A 19,893-nucleotide genomic window follows, 5' to 3' on the forward strand; every position below is an offset into this window, starting at 1 on the left:
TATACATCTGTTTATGAAAGTGTTGATATTCAGCACAAAGTTTGTCTTTACTGTAATACAAGGGAAGGGATATATAAACTTCACAACAAAATGTATTTCTAACAAAAACACAAAGACATCTCTCAAAGACATCATTCAAATAACAAAAAATATGAAATATACCAATGGCAACAAGACAAAGTGTTGTCTGCCTTCATCAAAAAGCAACTATGCAAGGAAACTTGTTTGTCCTACATATATGCATAATAGTCACTCACTCACTCACTCACACACACACACACACACACACACACACACACACACACACACACACATATACACACACACACACATATATACACACACACACACATACACACTATCATATTTTAATTAAGCCAGTAATGCAACATGCCCAAAGAAATTAGACTTTCAACATGTTATTCTAAGAATTGCTTGACTAAGGATTTTATGGAATAAAAGATTACATCAAATTGTCTTTGGTCTAATTACAAAGTTTCAGTATCACTTACACAAAAGTAACAAACACTACTAGCAATCTACACTGAGAGAAGCAGGGGTGACAAAAGTTTCCTCCTCTTGACAACTTTTAAGGCTTCATAAGTCCTCATTTATCTAAAGCACTAATGTTCATATTTTTCAAGATTACAAAAATAAATACCCAAATTTTCCATACCAATTGTTTTTCACACAGAGTATTATATATAGTTGTAAATATACTTAAATAAACCAGAACACATGAAATATGAAAAAAATAATGATACTCATATATATACTTACAGGTATGTATGCATATGGTTACAAGTGCAGCAAAGGTATCAGCTTCAGTGCCACTTTTAGAATTAAAACAATATTCTCAGTCATATGAATAATATCCCAATCATGTCACAGGAGCCTTAATTATTATTTAAAACATGTTTAAAATGTAACATGTATCCCAAATATATATTTTCCATCACCATCACAGTCATCACATTATGGCAGAAAACAGTTGATTCCTACCCTTAAAAATGTACAACTGATAAAAATAAATTATTTTTTATATTTTGGATCATCAGGATAAATTTGTTTCAGTGGAACCAAGCTTAGGAGCATTATATGACGCTGGTATGCCTTGCTCTTACGGAACATAGAGTCTGTCCCATGTAGACGATCAAGAACTCCAAGAACACCAAAATTTTGGGTGAATCTAATAGAATACATATTATAACAATTATCAAAGTTGTTAATACAATATTAAAACTATGCTAATATTTTTTCTTAATTCTTGAATGATTATATATTATTTACTTGGTTAACTATCAATGACTGTATATACATGAATACACAAATTAACTGAATACTTAATATACTCAATATTCCTGCAGAATATTGGAATTACAAATATTGATCTCAGGGGTTCTGCAAAAGTTTCATAATTTTTTTATTATTGGTTTCTCAAATTTAACTTGTACAAAAAGAATGCAGAGAAAAACAGCAAAGGCTTCTTTACTTATGTAAACAGTAGACAAGGTAGAATCACACCGGTACACTAGATATGAATAGATTAACTGTTGACGATCCTGCTAAGATTGATGACAAACTGAATGGGTATTTTGCATCAACATAAACACATGAAAAAATTTTTTAGGGATGGGGATTCCAGAAGTGATCTCATATTCTGGTGGGAAGCTGAATGATTTTGTTATAACTGAGAGGAAAAGGAAGAGAAATTGAAGTTGAATGTAAAAAAAAAAAAAAAAAAAAGACATCAGGTGGTGGTATCTATCCAGTTATATTAAAGGAGGCAACAAAAGAGATAAGTGAACCTTTAGCCACAATTACAAGAGCACTCCATGGATTCAGAGGAAGTCACTATCAACTGATGATGTGTAAATGTATCCCCAATTCACAAAGGGAGACATGAGTAATTACAGACCTGTTAGCTTGCCTTCAAGTGCAGGGAAAATACTGGAGTCACTGGTTACAGAGGTAATGTAGAACCATCTAGAAAAAATGCAGTTATATTACAATCACAGCATGGTTTGGTTAAGGAGCAATCATGTCTGTCTAATCTGACTGGATACTATCACAGTAACAAAAGAACTGGAAGCAAAAAATAATTTTGACATAATATACTTAGGTTTCAGAAAAGCTTATGATAATGTTGCACATAAAAGATGGCTATACAAATATGCATAGCCATTGTACTCCCCATCTTGAATATGGGGAGTACAATATGTACAGAAAGGACAGTAGGGAGTGGAGTCATGCACTTAGTTAAGAAGTATATTAAATCTAAGGCAGTGTATCCAGTCAACATGGGTGGTCAGAGCAATTTTGAATCAGTTTAGTATGACATAAGCACTGGGAAAACAAAAATGAGAGTAGGAGTTGTTATAGGCCTAATGATGGCAACAAGTATAACAACTATACAAAGAAATAGAATGGGCCAGTAAATCAGGAATATCTTATAATAGGGGATTTTAACTTTCTCACACACACACACACACACACACACACACTAGCAAGACTTTCATGAATTTATTGATTATCTATTTTCTACAGCAGCATGTTAGAGAAACAACAATGAGAAGTAATACTCTTGATCTTATCATCAATGACTCTTCATGACTTAAGAACCTGCAGGTAAAAGACCCTCTGGTTGGCAGTCATCACAGTGTGCTGATGTGGGACTTACTTAAAGACATAACTACTGTTCAGGGTAAAGAGAAGGACTTTTGCTTCTGTAAGGATGACTACAGTGGTCTCTCACAGTTTTTAAACTGTGTGAGACTTGTGGCTGAGAAAAAAAACACATATAACAAATATAAATTATCAGGCGATACAGAAGACTATGATAGATATAAACTAGTCTGTAATCAAGTCACAAAAGAGGGTTAGGCAAACTAAGGCAGATGAGAAATCTTTGGCAAAGGATGCAAAGATAATCATATATTTGGATCTTAGAAAGGCTTTTGATACAGTTGCACATGGAAGACTGCTGCACAAATTGGAGCAGTGTGGCATTGGAGGCAAATTGCTGCTATGGATAAAGGGATGGTTGAGTGGGAGAAGACAAAGAGTGGTAATCAATGGACACTGCTCATCGTGGACTAATGTTATTAGTGGAGTCTCAAGGTTCAGTGTTGGGTACATTGTTTTCTGTATTTATAAATGATATTGATGATGATATATCAAGCTTAATGTCCAAGTTTGCAGACGATAAGAAGGTTGGCAGGGTTGTTAAAGACACTAATGACAGTACGCTGCTGCAACAGTATCTACAAAAGTTGAGCAGATGGGCTGAGAGGTTGCAAATGAAGTTTAACATTGACAAAAGTAAAGTATTACATATGGGAAGCAGCAACCCCAGAGTGACGTATCAACTCTGTGGTACTGCACTGACAGTGGTAGAGAATGAAAAGGACCTAGGGGTAATTGTGCAGGCAGATATGAAGTTTTCTGAGCAGTGCAGATGGTCTGCAAGAGTAGCTCATGGTGTCTTGTCAATGATATACAGGAATTTTTCTAGCAGTGATAAGGAGGTGATTATCCTCTTATATAAGCAATGGTCAGGCCATACCTTGAGTACTGTATACAGGTCTGGAGGCCTCATTTTTAAGAAGGATGTAGAGCTGTTGGAACGAGTATAGAGAAGGGCAACAAGATTAGTGAATGGAACAAAGGGTTGCTCTTACGAAGAAAGGCTTAAATTTAGCAAATTACAGTGTCTGGAGACTAGGCACCTGCGAGGTGATCTGATTGAAATGTATAAAGCCTTGAATGGTTTGAGCATGCTCCAATCATTCAAAGACCATCCTTTGTTGTGGAAGTTGATAGCCTAAATAAATTTAAGGCTGAGCTGGACAGGTATTTGGAATGAACAGAGGGGTCAAATGGGAGAGTGTTTTTTTTTTTTTTTTTTGGCTGATGCTGCATAAGCTTTCTTTCTTGCATCATATGCCTCTACTAATGCTAATAAACAGCAAATACTTCTTCTGTAAACACTAGAAGGAAGAGGATTAATTGCATTTGTCCATTTGATATCAATTGTTCAACTGTTGATGATTCTGCTCAATTTGCTGATAAACTGAATAGGCATTTTGCATCTACATTCATATATGAGGAGTTATATAAAGAAGGGAATTCCAGAAGTTGATTAGAATCTAATAGGGAGCTAAATGATCTTGAAATAACTGAAAGGAAAGTGGAAGATGAATTGTTGAAGCTAAACATTAAAAAAAATGTACCCGGAGTGGATGGAAAGTTCTATCAAATTATATTAAGGGAGTCAAGTAAAGGAGGTAAGCAAATCCTTAGCCTTAATTATGAAAGCAGCTTTGGAATCAGGCGAGGTCCCTATATAGTGGGAATGGACAGCAAAACGTTATATAATGAGAAAAAAAGTAATATAACTGTCATAAGCTTTCACTCAAATCCAGAGGTAGTTAGGTAAAAATACAAGAATTGGGCATTTATATTAGATTTATTTCTATTTATTATTCCTTTTAAATTTCTTTTCTGAAATTCCCTGGTTTTAGTAAAGATGTACTGTACTTTGAAATAAATATCAGAAAAATAATTTTCTGACATATATTGATATGTAACAAATGTATATTTCTGATACATACCAAAAATGTACTGTACTGTATATACAAAGTTTGATAATAAGTTCCAGGACTGAGTCCAACACACACATGTCAAAGCACACTGGACCATGATGCAATGTTCCATGGCAGCTGATCTATGTGATTACTCCCTTCAATGAGATAATTTGCATAGTCATGATAAAGCTGTTGTGTTGTTCAAATTGTTAACATATTAACTGATGGAATAAAGAGCAAACATCAAATTTTGTTTCAAGTTGGGGAAAAATTAAACAAAATGATCAGCAAAATAGGTGTAAGGTAACAATGCTCTTTCTCGCCCATGCATTTTTCACTAGTCTGAAAATTTTTGGGATAGCCACTCAATGCTTTGAACCTGAAATGGATAAAAATGGTGGTGTATACTGACTGTGTCTTGGATAGATGGTTTCAAATGATGGAAGAACAACTTCACATTAAGAGAGAAACAATTCATACAATTCTGACAGAAGAATTGGCAGGTAGATCCACAACAGGTTTATTTGATGAACAAAAGCTACTCAGGCATGAAGCCTGCAAAGAGCTCATTGAAGCTACTGATGATTCCTCAATGCTTGGTTTGATCATAATAGGCAATAAGTCATGATGTTTCAAACATGATCTATAAACAAAGAAACAAAGCATGGAATGGAGATCAACATGCTCTCTAAAACACACAATTTCTAATGATGTCCTAAATTAAACACTTTAACAGCATGTATGCAGATTGCTGCTAAAAGCAATAAGTTATACTTTAGTTGATAACTACTACCTGCAACTAAGCAATTAAGTTACAGAAAACTGAGGCTGCAAAATAAAGAATGAGAAATGAGAACCAAAATTAACAAGGAGAGAAAGTATTAACCCAGAAAAACACAGCAGCTGCAAGGGATCCTGCAAGGAAAAGATGCAAAGTTTCCTGATACAAAATCAAGAAACTCTACCCATAAGTGAACACCAACACTAATTGAGAGAAATAACACAAAGGCAAGTTTTGAAGAACTAGTGAAAACTTGATCATGTTACATTATTACCAGCAAGGAAGCGCGACCAAATGCAAATGATAAGACAGATTGGGCTCAAATCAGATGTTCAAATGTGGATGACACCCTGTAACTAAAAAAAAAAAAGAACACAAAAAAACTAAACGACAAAATGTAAGAAAGGTTACACTGTCAACTGGAACCAACTGGTGATTTTCTAGAAATAGTAACAAGTTAGCTAATGCAAGCATTTTTTTTAAATTTCAGGTGAGTTAGCAAATAGCAATAATTCATGATTAATAACAAGAAAAGGGCAAAAAAGCAACAACTTTTATGCATGAATCAAGAACATCTCATTTCTGCATATTCACCGTGTTGCCTATCCATTCCTCCAACCAGCACATAGCAACAAACAATATCCAGTGCTTCAACTTCAATATATGGTATACGAACTGTCTATGTGATATGTATATAAAAAAATATAATAAATAAGTAATTGACAAAATTTCTATTGGTCCGATTTTAATGAAATTTGTGTAGGCTTGACAAATCTTTCTGAAAGACCTAATACATAAAATTTCATCTACTAAGAGTTGAGGTATTACATGTGGACAGAAAAAATAATAGTTGCCAAATTTCTATTAATCCAATTTTAATGAAATTTGTGAAGGCCTAAATATAAAGCAAATCTTTCCAAAGGCCTAAATATAAAATTTCATGAAAATCCATCAGCTGAGAGTTGAGTTATTACATGATGGTCGAGGGAAAGAATAAGAAATAATACTTGCTGGACTTTGTTGGTCCTATTTTAATGAAATTTGGAATGGCTTGATAAATCTTTTTAAAGACCAAAATTTAAAATTTTATGAAAATCTGTCCACAGCAAATTAGTTGTTACATGGACGGACATGAAGACAATAGATATATTATGCATATATGCTGAAGCCTAAAAATATAAAAAAAATCTTTTAAATAAAAAAATAAAAATTATATAAAAAAATTTTCCCACGAAAACAAGTACTTGGACTACTGTCATTTTTGAATTTCTTAAATCACATCAAGGGGGTACAGGATGTATTAGCATTAGCATAGGCATATGATGCAAAAAAGCAAGCTTATTCAGCATCAGCCAAAAAAAAAAAAAAAAAAACACACCACTCCCATTTCACCCCTCCGTTCGTTCGAAATACCTGTCCAGTTGAGCTTTAAATTTGTTTAGGCTATCAACTTCAACAACAAGTGACGGAAGTCGGTTCCACCAACCAACCACCCGCTGGCCAAAGGCAAATTTCCGCACATCTATCCGACATCCGTCCTTCCTTAATTTGAATTTATGCCCTCTGAGGTGATTATTCTGAGCAAGATGAAGAATCCCATTGGCATTGAGCATGCTCAAACCATTCAAAGCCTTATACACCTCTATCAGATCACCTCGCCGGTGCCTAGTCTCCAGACTCTGTAATTTGCAAAACTTAAGCCTTTCTTCGTAAGAGCAACCCTTTGTTCCATTCACTAATCTTGTTGCCCTTCTCTGCACCCGTTCCAGCAGCTCTACATCCTTCTTGAAATGAGGCCTCCAGACATGTATACAGTACTCAAGATGTGGCCTAACCATTGCCTTATACAAGGGAATAATCACCTCCTTATCCCTGCTAGAAAAATTCCTGTATATCACTGACAAGACACCATGAGCTACTCTTGCAGCTCGTCTGCACTGCTCAGAGAACTTCATATCTGCCTGCACAATTACCCCCAGGTCCTTTTCATTCTCCATCACTGTCAGTGTAGTACCGCAGAGTTGATACGTTGCTCTGGGGTTACTGTTTCCCATATGTAGTACTTTACATTTGTCAATGTTAAACTTCATTTTCCACCTCTCAGCCCATCTGTTCAACCTTTCCAGATCCTGTTGCAGCAGCATAGCGTCAGTAGTGTCCTTAACAACCCTGCCAACCTTTGTATCATCTGCAAACTTGGACATTAAACTTGACATCCCATCATCAATATCATTCATAAACACCGAAAACAACAACGGACCCAACACTGAACCCTGAGGAACTCCACTAATAACATTAGTCCACGTTGAGCAGTGTCCATTGATTACCACTCTGTCTTCTGCCACTCAACCATCCCCTTATCCATAGCAGCAATTTGCCTCCAATGCCACACTGCTCCAATTTGTGCAGCAGTCTTCCATGTGCAACAGTATCAAAAGCCTTTCTAAGATCCAAATATATAATATCAAAGTTATTCCCTGCATCCAGTTCTTTTGTGACTACATCATAGTATCCAATCAAATTGGTCAGGCAAGACCTGCCCTTAACAAAACCATGCTGCGTCTGAGCTATAACTGAATTCTTGTCTAGATGATCCTGCAGTGCTTCTTTAACCAGTGCCTCCATTAATTTACCTGGAACAGAAGTTAAACTAACAGGTCTATAATTACTTGTGTCAGCCTTTGATCCTCCTTTGTGAATTGTTTGATCCTCCTTTGTGAATTGTTTGATCCTCCTTTGTGTAATGTTAACATTTCAAATTTCTGTCAGCTTTAGAGATAGAAAGGTCATACTGCCACTGCATAAGGCAATTGTAAAACTTCACTTGGAATACTGTCCTGAGAAAGGCAATGTGCCTGGTGATACTGGAAAAAGGACAACCATACTATGAGAAAAAAGAATTTGAATAAGTGGGCTGTAGAGCTTGGTAACTAGGCACCTTAGATGATACCTAATTGAGGTGTATAAGGCTCTGAGATGTGTAGTTGGGTTTAGGAGCATTAGCAACTAAGGCCATATTGCTCCATATATGCTATCTGTAAATTGTGTGTGTTCTATGGTTGATTTTCTGTTTTGCTGGACGAAAAACCCTGAGTTTCCAGGAGAAAAAACCATGCTACCCTCGCCTGAGACCAACTGACTCAGCCACATTGTGAAAAAGGCCCATAAAAATTCCTCCCATCATTGACAGGATTCAAACTGAGGTCTTTCCTACCCAGTGTGAGGAGGATGGTGATTCCTCCAACTGTTCTACCTACGAAGGCAAGGCTCTGAGAGGAAAAAATAAAATGAACATGGGTGAAATTTAGATTAAATTACAGGAAGTTTTCTTTTAGCCAGTGAGTTGTTGATTACTGGAATGAGTTTCTTTCATGGGTAGGTGAGGCTGAAAGTTTGGGGAGATTCAAAGGTGTCACCTGGAAAAGTACCTACATGATGAGGGAGTAAAATGAGTAGTTTAATTTATTTTATTATTTATTTTCCTTTTTGTGGCTAGTTCAGCAAAACCTTCAAGCTTCTTTGTACCTTACAGCTACACTAAGTTATTTAAGCAGAGAAAAAGTTCACTTAGAGAGCTCTGGCTTCATAAATTGAATGTGGTGTCAAAAATTGTTTCTAAAATTGAAAGTTCATAAAATTGAGAGATTATATAATTTTCTCTTGAAATTTTGAAAATTCATTTATAAAAGAATATTTAATTATAATTATATTTAATTAACAGACAGAAGATCACTATTTTCCACTTAGGCGATGACCCTTACACAAGATCATGCAATAAACAAATGATCTTGTTTATTGTACGATCAACTTTAATCTTATTACTTCTTTAAACATGGATAATCATGCATGTTATAACATGTTATGCATGTCAAATGTGTATAACACAGTCAGCAGCACTTATCATAGAAAAATCGATTGTAATTTTGATTTTCGAGAAAAAAAAAAAAAAGTGTAATACAGAATAAGCCCTCCATAAGTTATAATTTTTATGCAATTACATATTAGTGTTTTAGCTGAATCAACGTATTTGTCATTTAGATATCCCAACATGATACATATATACACACAAACAAAATTATCACAGAATTACTGACAGTCCTGCATCATCTAGTTAAAACCAATTCTATCAAAAAGGAATGAGTGCAAATCTGATAAGACTATTTTGAACAGTCTCAAACTTTGGAATCAGCTGATCTTCAACAATAACAGTGGTGTAAAGATTTTCAGTAATGTGCCCCAACACCACAGGCTGTTCTGTATAAGGTATCCATGTAATTTTATTTGTTGATATATAAGTTATATGAAAAACTGCCTAACCACAAACTGATACCAGCAAGCAAAATTAGATGATTTTCTTCTCCCCAAAATGTTACCTTACAAGTTTAGTGCACATTGTAATATGCACTAAACATATCAATATATTCCTCCAAAAAAGGCAGTATATGTCAGTGTCATTTGCTTCTGTTAGGTTCAATTCACCTTAATCTTGCTCAGAAAGACTGCTATACTAGGGTGGACAAACATCCCTTTAAAAATGGGATCAACCCTTTTTGATTGACATGTCCTGTTGTTCCATCAAAGGTGAAACAGGATGCTAAATAATCTTTTTATCCAACAGTGGCATCTATTTAGAAGTTACATGAAAATGTGACACAAATTTCCTAAGTGGCACTTTTTTCAAATTTTTTCTCTATAAAATGAAATAATTTACACTGGTGATACTAAAACACTTATCTCTATCTGAAACATTATTAGATGTACTGTATAAGATGCCAGTGGTTTAGGGAAAACATTTCAGGTTGTCTTTAAAGAAGGCAGCCATAATAAAATAATGTTTATTGATTTGACATCTGTTCCCAAAAGGCTTGTATTTGTAACACAATAAAAACCTAAGTCAAAGCATAGAGCCACCTTTGATAGGTACTATACATTTTTAAAATAACTTATATGGCAGCCATATGTTCATAATTTTCATGCATCTTATATATTGCACTGAGAATTTGGCAGGTGTGACCCCATTTCTTATTTTTTAAAATCTGGTCACCCTAAAATATACTCACATTATCTCTGGCAATCACAAATTGTCTGACTTGATTTTTATGATGAAAAACTTCTTCAATGCCAGCAAAAGAATTAATTGGATAGCAATCATACTTGATATTTATCCCTGATATATCTGGGATTAAATAATGAGAAAAAAAAATGTGGGACAGTTGAAAGAGCTTTTACTAGATATGCATATATACAGTAATTAAAAATATTGGCACTGTATTAAGTTCATTCCACTACAGAAAATGATGGAAGAACAACTTGGAACAACTTCTGTAGTGGAATGAAGTTCATTCCACTACAGAAAATGAAGTCATATTGTGGAAATTTCTGGGATTCTTTGAATATATAATAAAAAAAAACTTACTTGAGATGGTGGAAATCATGTGCTTCAGGTGATGGAAAAAATGGGAAATGGTAGCCAGAATGAGCATTCAAGGTTGAAAGAATAGCAATGGAAAACCATAGCCATGATGTTGCCGTGTGAGATCCTAAAAGAAGTGGGCCCAATAATGGTGGCAGAAGATTAGAGAAAATATGTTCTACAGGATGGCAATAAATGGATGTTATAGCTATAGGTGCAGTCCACTCATGATGCCGCTTGTGGATAAACTTGTAGATTCGTGGATGGTGAAGTAACCTAGAATATATTTATTAATTCAATATTAATTATAATTTGCAAGAGATAAAATAATTGTCAATCAGGATAATAACCATGTTGTTGTTGGTTTTTAGGAGTCTCAGCAACTTAAACTATATTGCTCCATATATTAAACCATAAGGAGTCTCAGCAACTTAAACTATATTGCTCCATATATTAAACCAAAAACCACCACACATATATTATGTGTGGTGGTTTTTTTTTTTTTTTTTTTTTTTTGTGGCTGATGCTGTATAAGCTTGCTTTCTTGCATCATGTGCCTCTACTAATGCTAAAGGTGTGCAGAGTGTGTTCACAGTCCAATCTGCACGTTGTGTGGTCTGAAAGCCTGGAATAACTCACAGGAGAACCCTACTTCCCTCTGCCTAAAATCAGCAAACTACAGCTCCAATTCATGAGACCTTTAGAAATTCCTCTAGTCATTGACAGGATCCAAACCCAGACCTCTCCAAACAAGTGACATGTGGAAAACCCACTGTCACGAAGGTCATAACATTCTTGTAATTTATCCAATAAGTAATGAAGATGTTAGGCTAAAATGATTCAGAGAAATGTTGAACCACTCCAGTTTTTTTTTTTTTTTTTTTAATCCATCTCAGTTTTCTAGAGTTCATACCAAAATTTTTGAAAAATCATATTTTAAAATTCACTTAACTTACCTGTTTTTCTTAATTTTAATGGGAAAAAAATATAAATTATTCTGTATTAACAGGTTTTTTATTAGATAGAGAAGAATGGCAACAAGGTCAACAATTCAGCACGTGAAAAAAATAGCAGTCTGCCATGAGGCTCATGGTCTTGACAAAAGTTCAGCATGATGGAAATGAAGAAAATAAAATCCATATAATAATGAATGCTAATACGATAAAAAAAAAAAAAAGTCACCATAAGTTAATGCCAACTGGTTTCACAAGAGACAAAAAGAAATCAGGATGGCCATCCATCTCATGATCTCTGGAAAATAGTGAAATTGTGAATTTAAGGTTTAAATATGTTCATGAAACAATCTAATAAAGTGGTTCTCCTTATTGTAATATTCAGGTAGGTCTACAAAAGACTTAGAATCCTAAACACATTCAGCAACTATTCAAAATAAAAATGTATGGAATATTCAGAAATCATGCTGGTCTGGTATAATGAATGGCCAATAACATACTACTCATTGATGTATTCCCTACTGGTGGATTTGTAAATCACCAACAACTACCATTACTGGACATGAGATAATTCTAAAAAAGTATATGGAAAAAGCCAAGTCCAGTCAAAGCTAATATTCTAGTTACATTATCGTAGAAGGGCCTTAAAGGTTCAGAGAACTGTTGATTGGAGGAGCAGAAAAACAGAATGCCATCACAGTGGCTTTTAACTTCCCAGATATTGACAGAAACTTCTGGGTTGGTCACTCACTAAGCAGCAGAACATTTCTGGATTTGCAGAATGATTATCTTCTACAATGACAATAATTAAATAGGAAACAAAAGATAGAAAAATTTTTGATTTATCAGCACTGATTCATCATGTTCAAAGACTCTTCCAAGGAACCACTTAGCAGCAGTTTACACACACACGCACGTGACGGGATATCAAAAAGTCCGTACCCTTACCTAGAAATAATAGCCCTAGAAAGGTGAAACTTCACAGGAACTTTAATCCTTTTCTATGTACTCTCCATGTATAACAATACATTTCTCCGATCTATGGATCAGTTGTTTAATGCCTTGATCACAGAAGTCTGCACTTTTTTTTGCCTGAAACCACAACATGCTTTGACATGTCTTTAGTCTCTGGATCACACTGGTACACCCAGCATTTGTCATTTGTCACTAACCAATCAAAAAAGTTCAACATCCACATTACACAAATCCAACAGTTGGTGAGAACATTGCATTCAACATTGCTTCTGCAAAGGCATCAGCAATCTTTGAACCCATCGTGCAGTAACCTTAGACATGTGCAGATGGTCATGTAAAATGCTGTGGGCAGACCCATAACTAATTCCCATTGCATTTGTGGTGAAATGAATTGTCATATGCCTATCACTCAACACCAGCTGCTCAACCTTTGAAACCGTCTCACTGTCTGTGGATGTTGGCCTTTCTTCTCTTGACTTGTCAAAGACACTTGTACGACCGCATTGGAACTCCCATTTACACTTTTTTACAATGCCACAGGATGGACAATTCTGCCCATACACAGCTCTCATTTCTTTGTAAATTTTCTGAGCTTTCTTGCCCTGCAAATGCAGGAACTTGATCACTGCTTGACACTCCACTTTGTCAACCATAGCATCCTTCTCAGATTCCGAGCTCCACCTCTGGTGTATGATCACCTACGGGAATGAAATTTCACATGTTTGTTATTGAATATATATATTTATTTATTTATAATTTAGTCCGCTGTTGTAAACCTTTTTGCAATATGTTTCCAGTGCTTGAGGCCTTTTTCCATTATGTATAAGGATGCTGATCGGCAGTTTGAAAGTTCCTTAGCCTGTAATATTTATCATGAGTATTACTTCTATTTATTTAGGTTTTGAAAAACCTAAATGGCTTGCAAGGGATGGGCTCCCTACTCCCTCTGCTGAAGGTCAGTTAACTAATTATAACTGAGGAGGTTTTTAAGAATTCTTCCAATCTTGAACTTTAGACCTGTCGAAATGAGTGACAGGACAAATCACTATACTGTCACAAAGAACAGTGGAAACATTACAGGGAAACTGAATTTGATAATAGCCTGTCATATATCAAGTGACACAGACAACAGTATTAGAGCAATCCAGTAGCAAACTTCCAAAGCATTTTCCTGAAAAATGACTTATGGAAATTCAACTGTATAACAAATTTGTTTTGTCCTAGTCTTCATATTTATGATTACTATAACAAAAGTTCAGTTTGGTTTGAATTAACATGGATGCCACTCATTCATATTAATGTAGGCTAAATTCACTGAAAATCCTAACTGGGTAGTTATTACTACTCATGGTGTAGTAACTTTCCTAGTAAAGGGAGAAAAGTAAAGTGTGTTAATTCTCTGACGGCACCAGGGGTTTCCCCCATCTCCACATTGTGTACTCTGTTTTTGACACAGAACTCTGTGGAGGCCAGAGATTTAAAAAGTGTGTGGGGAGTGGAATGTCTGTAGTGTTATGTTCTGTCATTTCTCTGACCATTTAGCCATTGGGACCCACTTTGCCACAAGAAGGCAGGTCAGGCACCCAGTAGATTATTTAAGTACTCTGGCAGGCCCTGCCACCTAATTTCCAAGGATTTCAGTGACAAGGCCTATTTATAAAAAAAAAAGGGGGGGGGGATTGAACACTAAAATTTGGAAAGGCCAAAAGAGATTTTCGAAACAGCGGTTGAATTTAGATGTTGATTAGAATTTGGCAGCATTGTTAATGGGGTGTACTCGGTCGGTTTAGTTAGAGTGTGGATGGAGAGACTGAAGATTGGTGGGGGAACAGGTAGAAGGATGGGGACGATAGAGTAGGCATCCCCAAAGAGGTCAGTGGGGATAAGCCCTGCCGGGCGAAGTATGGGAGAGGCAGGGAGAGGAGGAGTAGAGACCCATCTCCCCCCCCCCTGCTTGGGGATGGGGTTTTAAAGGGAACTGGGTTTGAGTATCCAGTTCAGATTGCCAAATGGCGTGCTGTGTCCAGTCCAGTAGGATGGTCAAACTGCCCATCCTGCTCCAGGGGTAGGATATGTTTGCTGACAGTGGGGAGTGGGAGAGACAGACATTTACTTCATTCATAATCTGCATTCTCACTCTACTTGCATTCTATTTTTATACTTTTTTCTTATTTTATATATATATTTTTTTTTTCTTTCTGTTAGACTATATATATATATATATATATATATATTTTTTTTTTTTTTTTTTCCCCTCCTTCACTCACTCATCTTTTTTCTCACACACCAGGGGGAGAGATGCAATGGTGTGTAATGTAAATTTAATACTAATGCATAATAGTTAAATAAGTAAGAATATAAATGATTGAAACTAGGGTTGAAACTTAACTGTAACATTTATGGTTTGTGTTCTTTTTCTCACACAGTTACACTCATTCATCCTTCTGGCATTCATTTTATTTGCTCGACTCTTGCTTTCTGCACTGCACTCTCTGGGCACCTCAACTTACTGTTATTCTTCAGTTGTGGTGCAGGCCAAGCCGCAAGTTTTTTTCAGGCCAGGGGAGAATGCAGTGATAGTGTTTGTTGTTAGTAAATGTTTGTTAGAATATATAAAGTAGTGTAAGTTATTATTAACTTTGTATTCTTTTGGCCAATTACATTTGCTCTTCCACTCATTCCCATTCACCATTAACACTCATTCACTCTCTTTCCCTCATGCTGGGTCACTTTTTTTTTCCACCAAAACTGACATTTATTCCCTTTTTCCATAATTCCTAATTCACTCAGTGCCCAGCCTGTTCATTCTGTCTTTCATTCTATATTGCATCCCCTTGCTACTAGCTTACTGATATTTTTCAGTTAATCTGCTCACCTGGCTGCCTCTATACTCCCTCTCCTAAATAAGTAATTATTTGGTGGCAGGCTAGTCCTGGGGTTACCCAATTCAATCTGGTTTTGTCATGTCAGGTTTCTGTCAGGGCGCAGAATACTGCTATCCTGATAGTTTTTAAGTCATCTGGGCGTGGTGGTAAACGTGGAGAATTTTAACTATTGATTATTGGTTAATTGCTGGGGGGCTGAATTGCCATTTTTGGATAGTTCTGTGAATTTCGAATACTTTCTGTGTGAAGGATGTAAAGGCTTTATAGTTTTCCTCTTCTATGATAAACAGGTGTTCTTCTCCCCTGGGATGGGGGCCAATCTGTGCTATCAGCTCTGTTCTGGGGGTGTCAAATTATACATTCATATAGAATGTGTGTCCGGTCTTCATTCTCGCCACAGGTGCAGTTTGGATCATCAGTCAGCCCTAAGGAAGTTAGTTTCACTTTTAGGGAGCCGTGACCTGTCAGTATAAATGTTGCAAAACGTCCAGGGGAATACCACTTAGGTGGCTTTGGGCTAACCATTTGGTAACCAGACCTCTGGTTTCCTACTCCCACTTTGTTTGCCATAGCTCGTGGAGCATTGTGGCTATTCTTTTTTTTTCAGCATTAAAGGTGTTGGCTGTATCAAGGGCTATCCCCAGAAATTCTGTGGGTATGTCCTTTTTAAGTCTATAATACAAGCCTCTTTTGGCTACCTCCAGGTAAAGTGGGAGAGCTCCTGCCAGCAACTGTAGCACAGGTGTGCTTACTGTGCAACATTGCTCTGGTAATGTGAGAAGTATTGTCCTTTGTATCGATTCTAATTTATTCCTATTTCTTACCACGGCCGAGCAGGTGAACCACGCACCGGCTCCATAGGTGATAACAGGTAGGAACATTGCACGGTATATGATTGCCAGGGTCTTTCTTTTGAGTCACCAGTCTGCTCGACTGATCCTGGCAATCACACCTGCATAATTTCTCACTTTCTTTGCCAAGTAGGTCAAATGGGGGTAAAAAGTTAATTTTGAATCGAAGACTATTCCAAGATATTTTAGTTCTGTTACCATTTTTATAGTAGTTGTGTTAATTTTGATTTGTAGACGTCTTTCTAATGCCCAAATTGCCTTTTAGAAGTACAGTCAGTCCTCGTATAGCACGATAGATGTGTTCCTAGAAACTTTCGTGCAATGCAAAATCATGCAATATAAACAACAGGCCCTATGGGAAAAATAGGGTTAGGTGCCGACCACCCAAGATTGAACACACATTTGTAACCAAAACATTACCAAACACAATAAATAATCGTAATAAAATACGTAAGTATTTATTACAATTATTTATTATTATACGTAATACGTAAGCATTTTAATTACTTAAGTATTTTAAGTAATTTTATTATGACTATTACGTAATAAAATATTGCTAATGCTTTTGCTTCTATCGTAAGAAAACTTTTTTGTTTGATTTTCTATCCAAACAGATGACAGCCGTTCCATCTCTTCCCATTCTTTGTGTCTTAATCTAATGGATTTTAATTACACTGAGTTGTTCCTGCTATGAAAGTTGTTTTTATTTTCTCTGCATTCTTTGCAATTCTCGGTGTTGCCTCATTTAGGTCTATAGCATGTGCAATACCACATGGTCTTTCATTTCACTCAAAGGGTTTCACAATTTCATATTTTTTCTCTATCGACAGAAGCTGACTGGCCATAAGCCTTACCGGGGAAACCCCAGTGGGCCGGAGGCCGGTGTGATTTTGGCCATAAACCATAGTATGAGGCCACTATAAATCTTCCCGGGTAAGAAGTTTTGACCCAGTCCGCCTCTGTTTATCAATATTGCTTTTGTTTTTCTCTGCGAATCTGCAGTGTTTTCACCAGGACGCTTCCTTTTCACACCTTTTAAGTATTTTACTCATTTTTAGGGAATAAAGCACAATTACAAAATGAGGAGGCACGCTTGATACATATAAACAAAGCTGCGCGCGTGTAGCAACTGAATAAACAACACCGTAAAGGCAGAGATACACTATTAACACCTCACATTTTAATTTCTGGGGGTTACTGCCATAAAACAATTTCCAGTTGCGTTTCTGCAAGCAGAATCTGTTATAAACTGGTAGTAAACTAGATCTAATTGCATTTGCGATTATACCGATAGCTGGAATTGTGTTGGTTTTTACGTTATTATGGTGAAATGTGTTTCCCCTTCACTGATATAAAAAACAAATACATTTTCAGAATCTTCTCTTCATTCCTATTGTGTTGCGTTCAGTTGGGGTGATTCCGTGTTCGACTGCCATTTCTTGTAAACACAAAGGCGAATCGTGCATAACCGAATTCGGTTCGTGTTATATAAGACATCGTTCCCCTATTTATAAATCGTGTATGATCAAATTCGTGTAGTGTAAACACGTGTTATATGAGGACTGACTGTATTTGTTTGGTTTTTTCCGGCGATATTTTGAGCATGTGTGTTTGTGCCCACTCCTGCAGCTGCAAGAGGGCGGCATTTGATCTTTGCTCTACAACCACTCTCATGTTTCCTTTTACAAGGAAAATCATGTCATCTGCAAAGGCCAGGCTTTCCACAGGGCCCAAATCCAAAGCCAGAAATTCACCCAGAACAATATTTCAGAAGAAAGGGCCAAGGATTGAACCCTGCGGGCAGCCTTTATTCACGGGGCGTGTCAATTCCTGAAACCTTGTGCATAAGTAAAGTGTAAAGTGTATTTAGTGTCTAACGGCACCAGGGGTTTCCCCCATCTCCGCGTTGCTTTCATTGTGGGTGTACTAGTTCACTGGGAAGGCCAGAGATTTAAAAGTGTGTGGGAATTATTCATGTGTTGTGTTCTGTACCGTTGTTCATCTGGCCATTTAGCCGCTGGACCCCTACTGAGGCCCAACGTTGCCCACACTTAGCCCCGTGGAGGCAGACCAGGTACACCAGTATTTTTAGATAAGTACTCTGGCAGGTCCTGCCACCTAATTTCCTGAGATTTCAGTGGCTAGGACCTATAAAAAAAAAAAAAAAAAAAGGGGGAGGGGAGGGATAAACGCTTGAATTTAATTAGGCCGAAAGAGGTTGCAAGTGTGTCGAGTTTGGCATTTAAAATTTTTACGTTGTGTGGGGCATTCGCTTTTCGTTGGCAATATAGGTAGACAGAAGGATCTCAGTATGCACAAGGTGCATACTGAGACCCTTCTGTCTGTAAGGTAGTTGTTTATTACCTTATAGAAGTTTTGTGGGGCATTTGCCTGAAGGAGTCTTCTAAGGACACTAGGCCACCAGAGTGAGTCAAATGCTCCAGCAAAGTCAATGGAGATTGCCAACATATTTCTCCTCTGAGTTTTTAACTGTTGTCAGCAGGTGGTGCATGGCATCCTCCACAGAGTTGCCCAGCTTAAAACCATACTGATTGTTGGAATGTAAACCTGCTTCTGTGTAGTATTGAGCTAATCTGCTATATATTAGTCTTTCGTATATTTTCCCTAGTAGGGATCAGTAGGGGGGTTTCTCAGGATTTTTGAGAATTAATCTTAACGCTGCTTTTTTCCATATTTTTGGGAATATACCTTCTGTCATACAGTTATTATATAGTGCTATTAATTTGTTTAGTGCTATTTCCACTAATTTTTTGATAATCTCAACCTCTAAGAGATCAAAACCTGGGCATTTACTGTTTTTGGTTTTAGATAGTACTATTTCTAAGTCTTGTACAGTAAACAGAGGTTCAATATTGGCATTGTCATATTCAGTGTTTTCTTTTATAATATCTAGCTGGGTGGGGGAATGATCCCTGGTTTCAGTCTGAATAATACTGTCTAGGATGTTATTTACAGAATCCACCCAACACAGGGTTGAGGTACAACCTGGTTTGACAGTAGTTTCTAAGACATCTCCTCTTGGCAGCTTGTTGATCACTATTCTGTAGACAACTCCCCAAGGGTTATTGTTTCCAGTAGTTCCCACCAAGTGCCTCCAGCATTCCTTTTTCTTGTCTCTTATGAGGACTATACTGATTCCTGAGAGTTCTATAAGAATCTCTCGGTGCATTCACCTCATTTTGTGGCCAAGATGTTCTGGCTCTTTGAAAATATTTCCTTGCCTGGTGTATCCCTCTCCTGAGTATAGTCAGTTCGGGGCACCACCAGGGAACTGCCTACTTCCTCAGTTTTTTTCTGAGGGGTAGACAGGTTAAAATGTTTGTCATAGTCTGTGCTTGCTCATCCGGGTTACAGTTGCCTGATCTGGACTTTTCATTTTCCTGTTTTTGCAGCTCAGCTGCTGTATGTTCTGCAACAATCTGCCAGTT

At 36.7% G+C, this 19,893-nt stretch overlaps 1 protein-coding gene across 2 annotated transcripts in view; it reads right to left on the minus strand.

The window, feature by feature from the left end:
- LOC150080752 (fatty acid hydroxylase domain-containing protein 2) overlaps positions 1–19,893 on the minus strand; it is a 112,412-nt gene continuing 92,519 nt past the window's right edge. For both annotated transcript variants that reach the window (XM_090380970.1, XM_090380969.1), the window contains exons 6-7: positions 10,784–11,056; positions 1–1,189 (exon numbers count right to left, since the gene is read on the minus strand). In XM_090380970.1, coding sequence (XP_090237096.1) covers positions 1,033–1,189; positions 10,784–11,056 — 430 coding nt within the window. In that variant the 3' untranslated portion in view covers positions 1–1,032. The remainder of the gene's footprint in view (positions 1,190–10,783; positions 11,057–19,893) is intronic.

The sequence above is a fragment of the Mastigoproctus giganteus genome, chromosome 9, assembly GCF_048544385.1.
Source record: "Mastigoproctus giganteus isolate SK-2022 chromosome 9, ASM4854438v1, whole genome shotgun sequence".
NCBI classification, from domain to species: Eukaryota; Metazoa; Arthropoda; class Arachnida; order Uropygi; family Thelyphonidae; genus Mastigoproctus; species Mastigoproctus giganteus.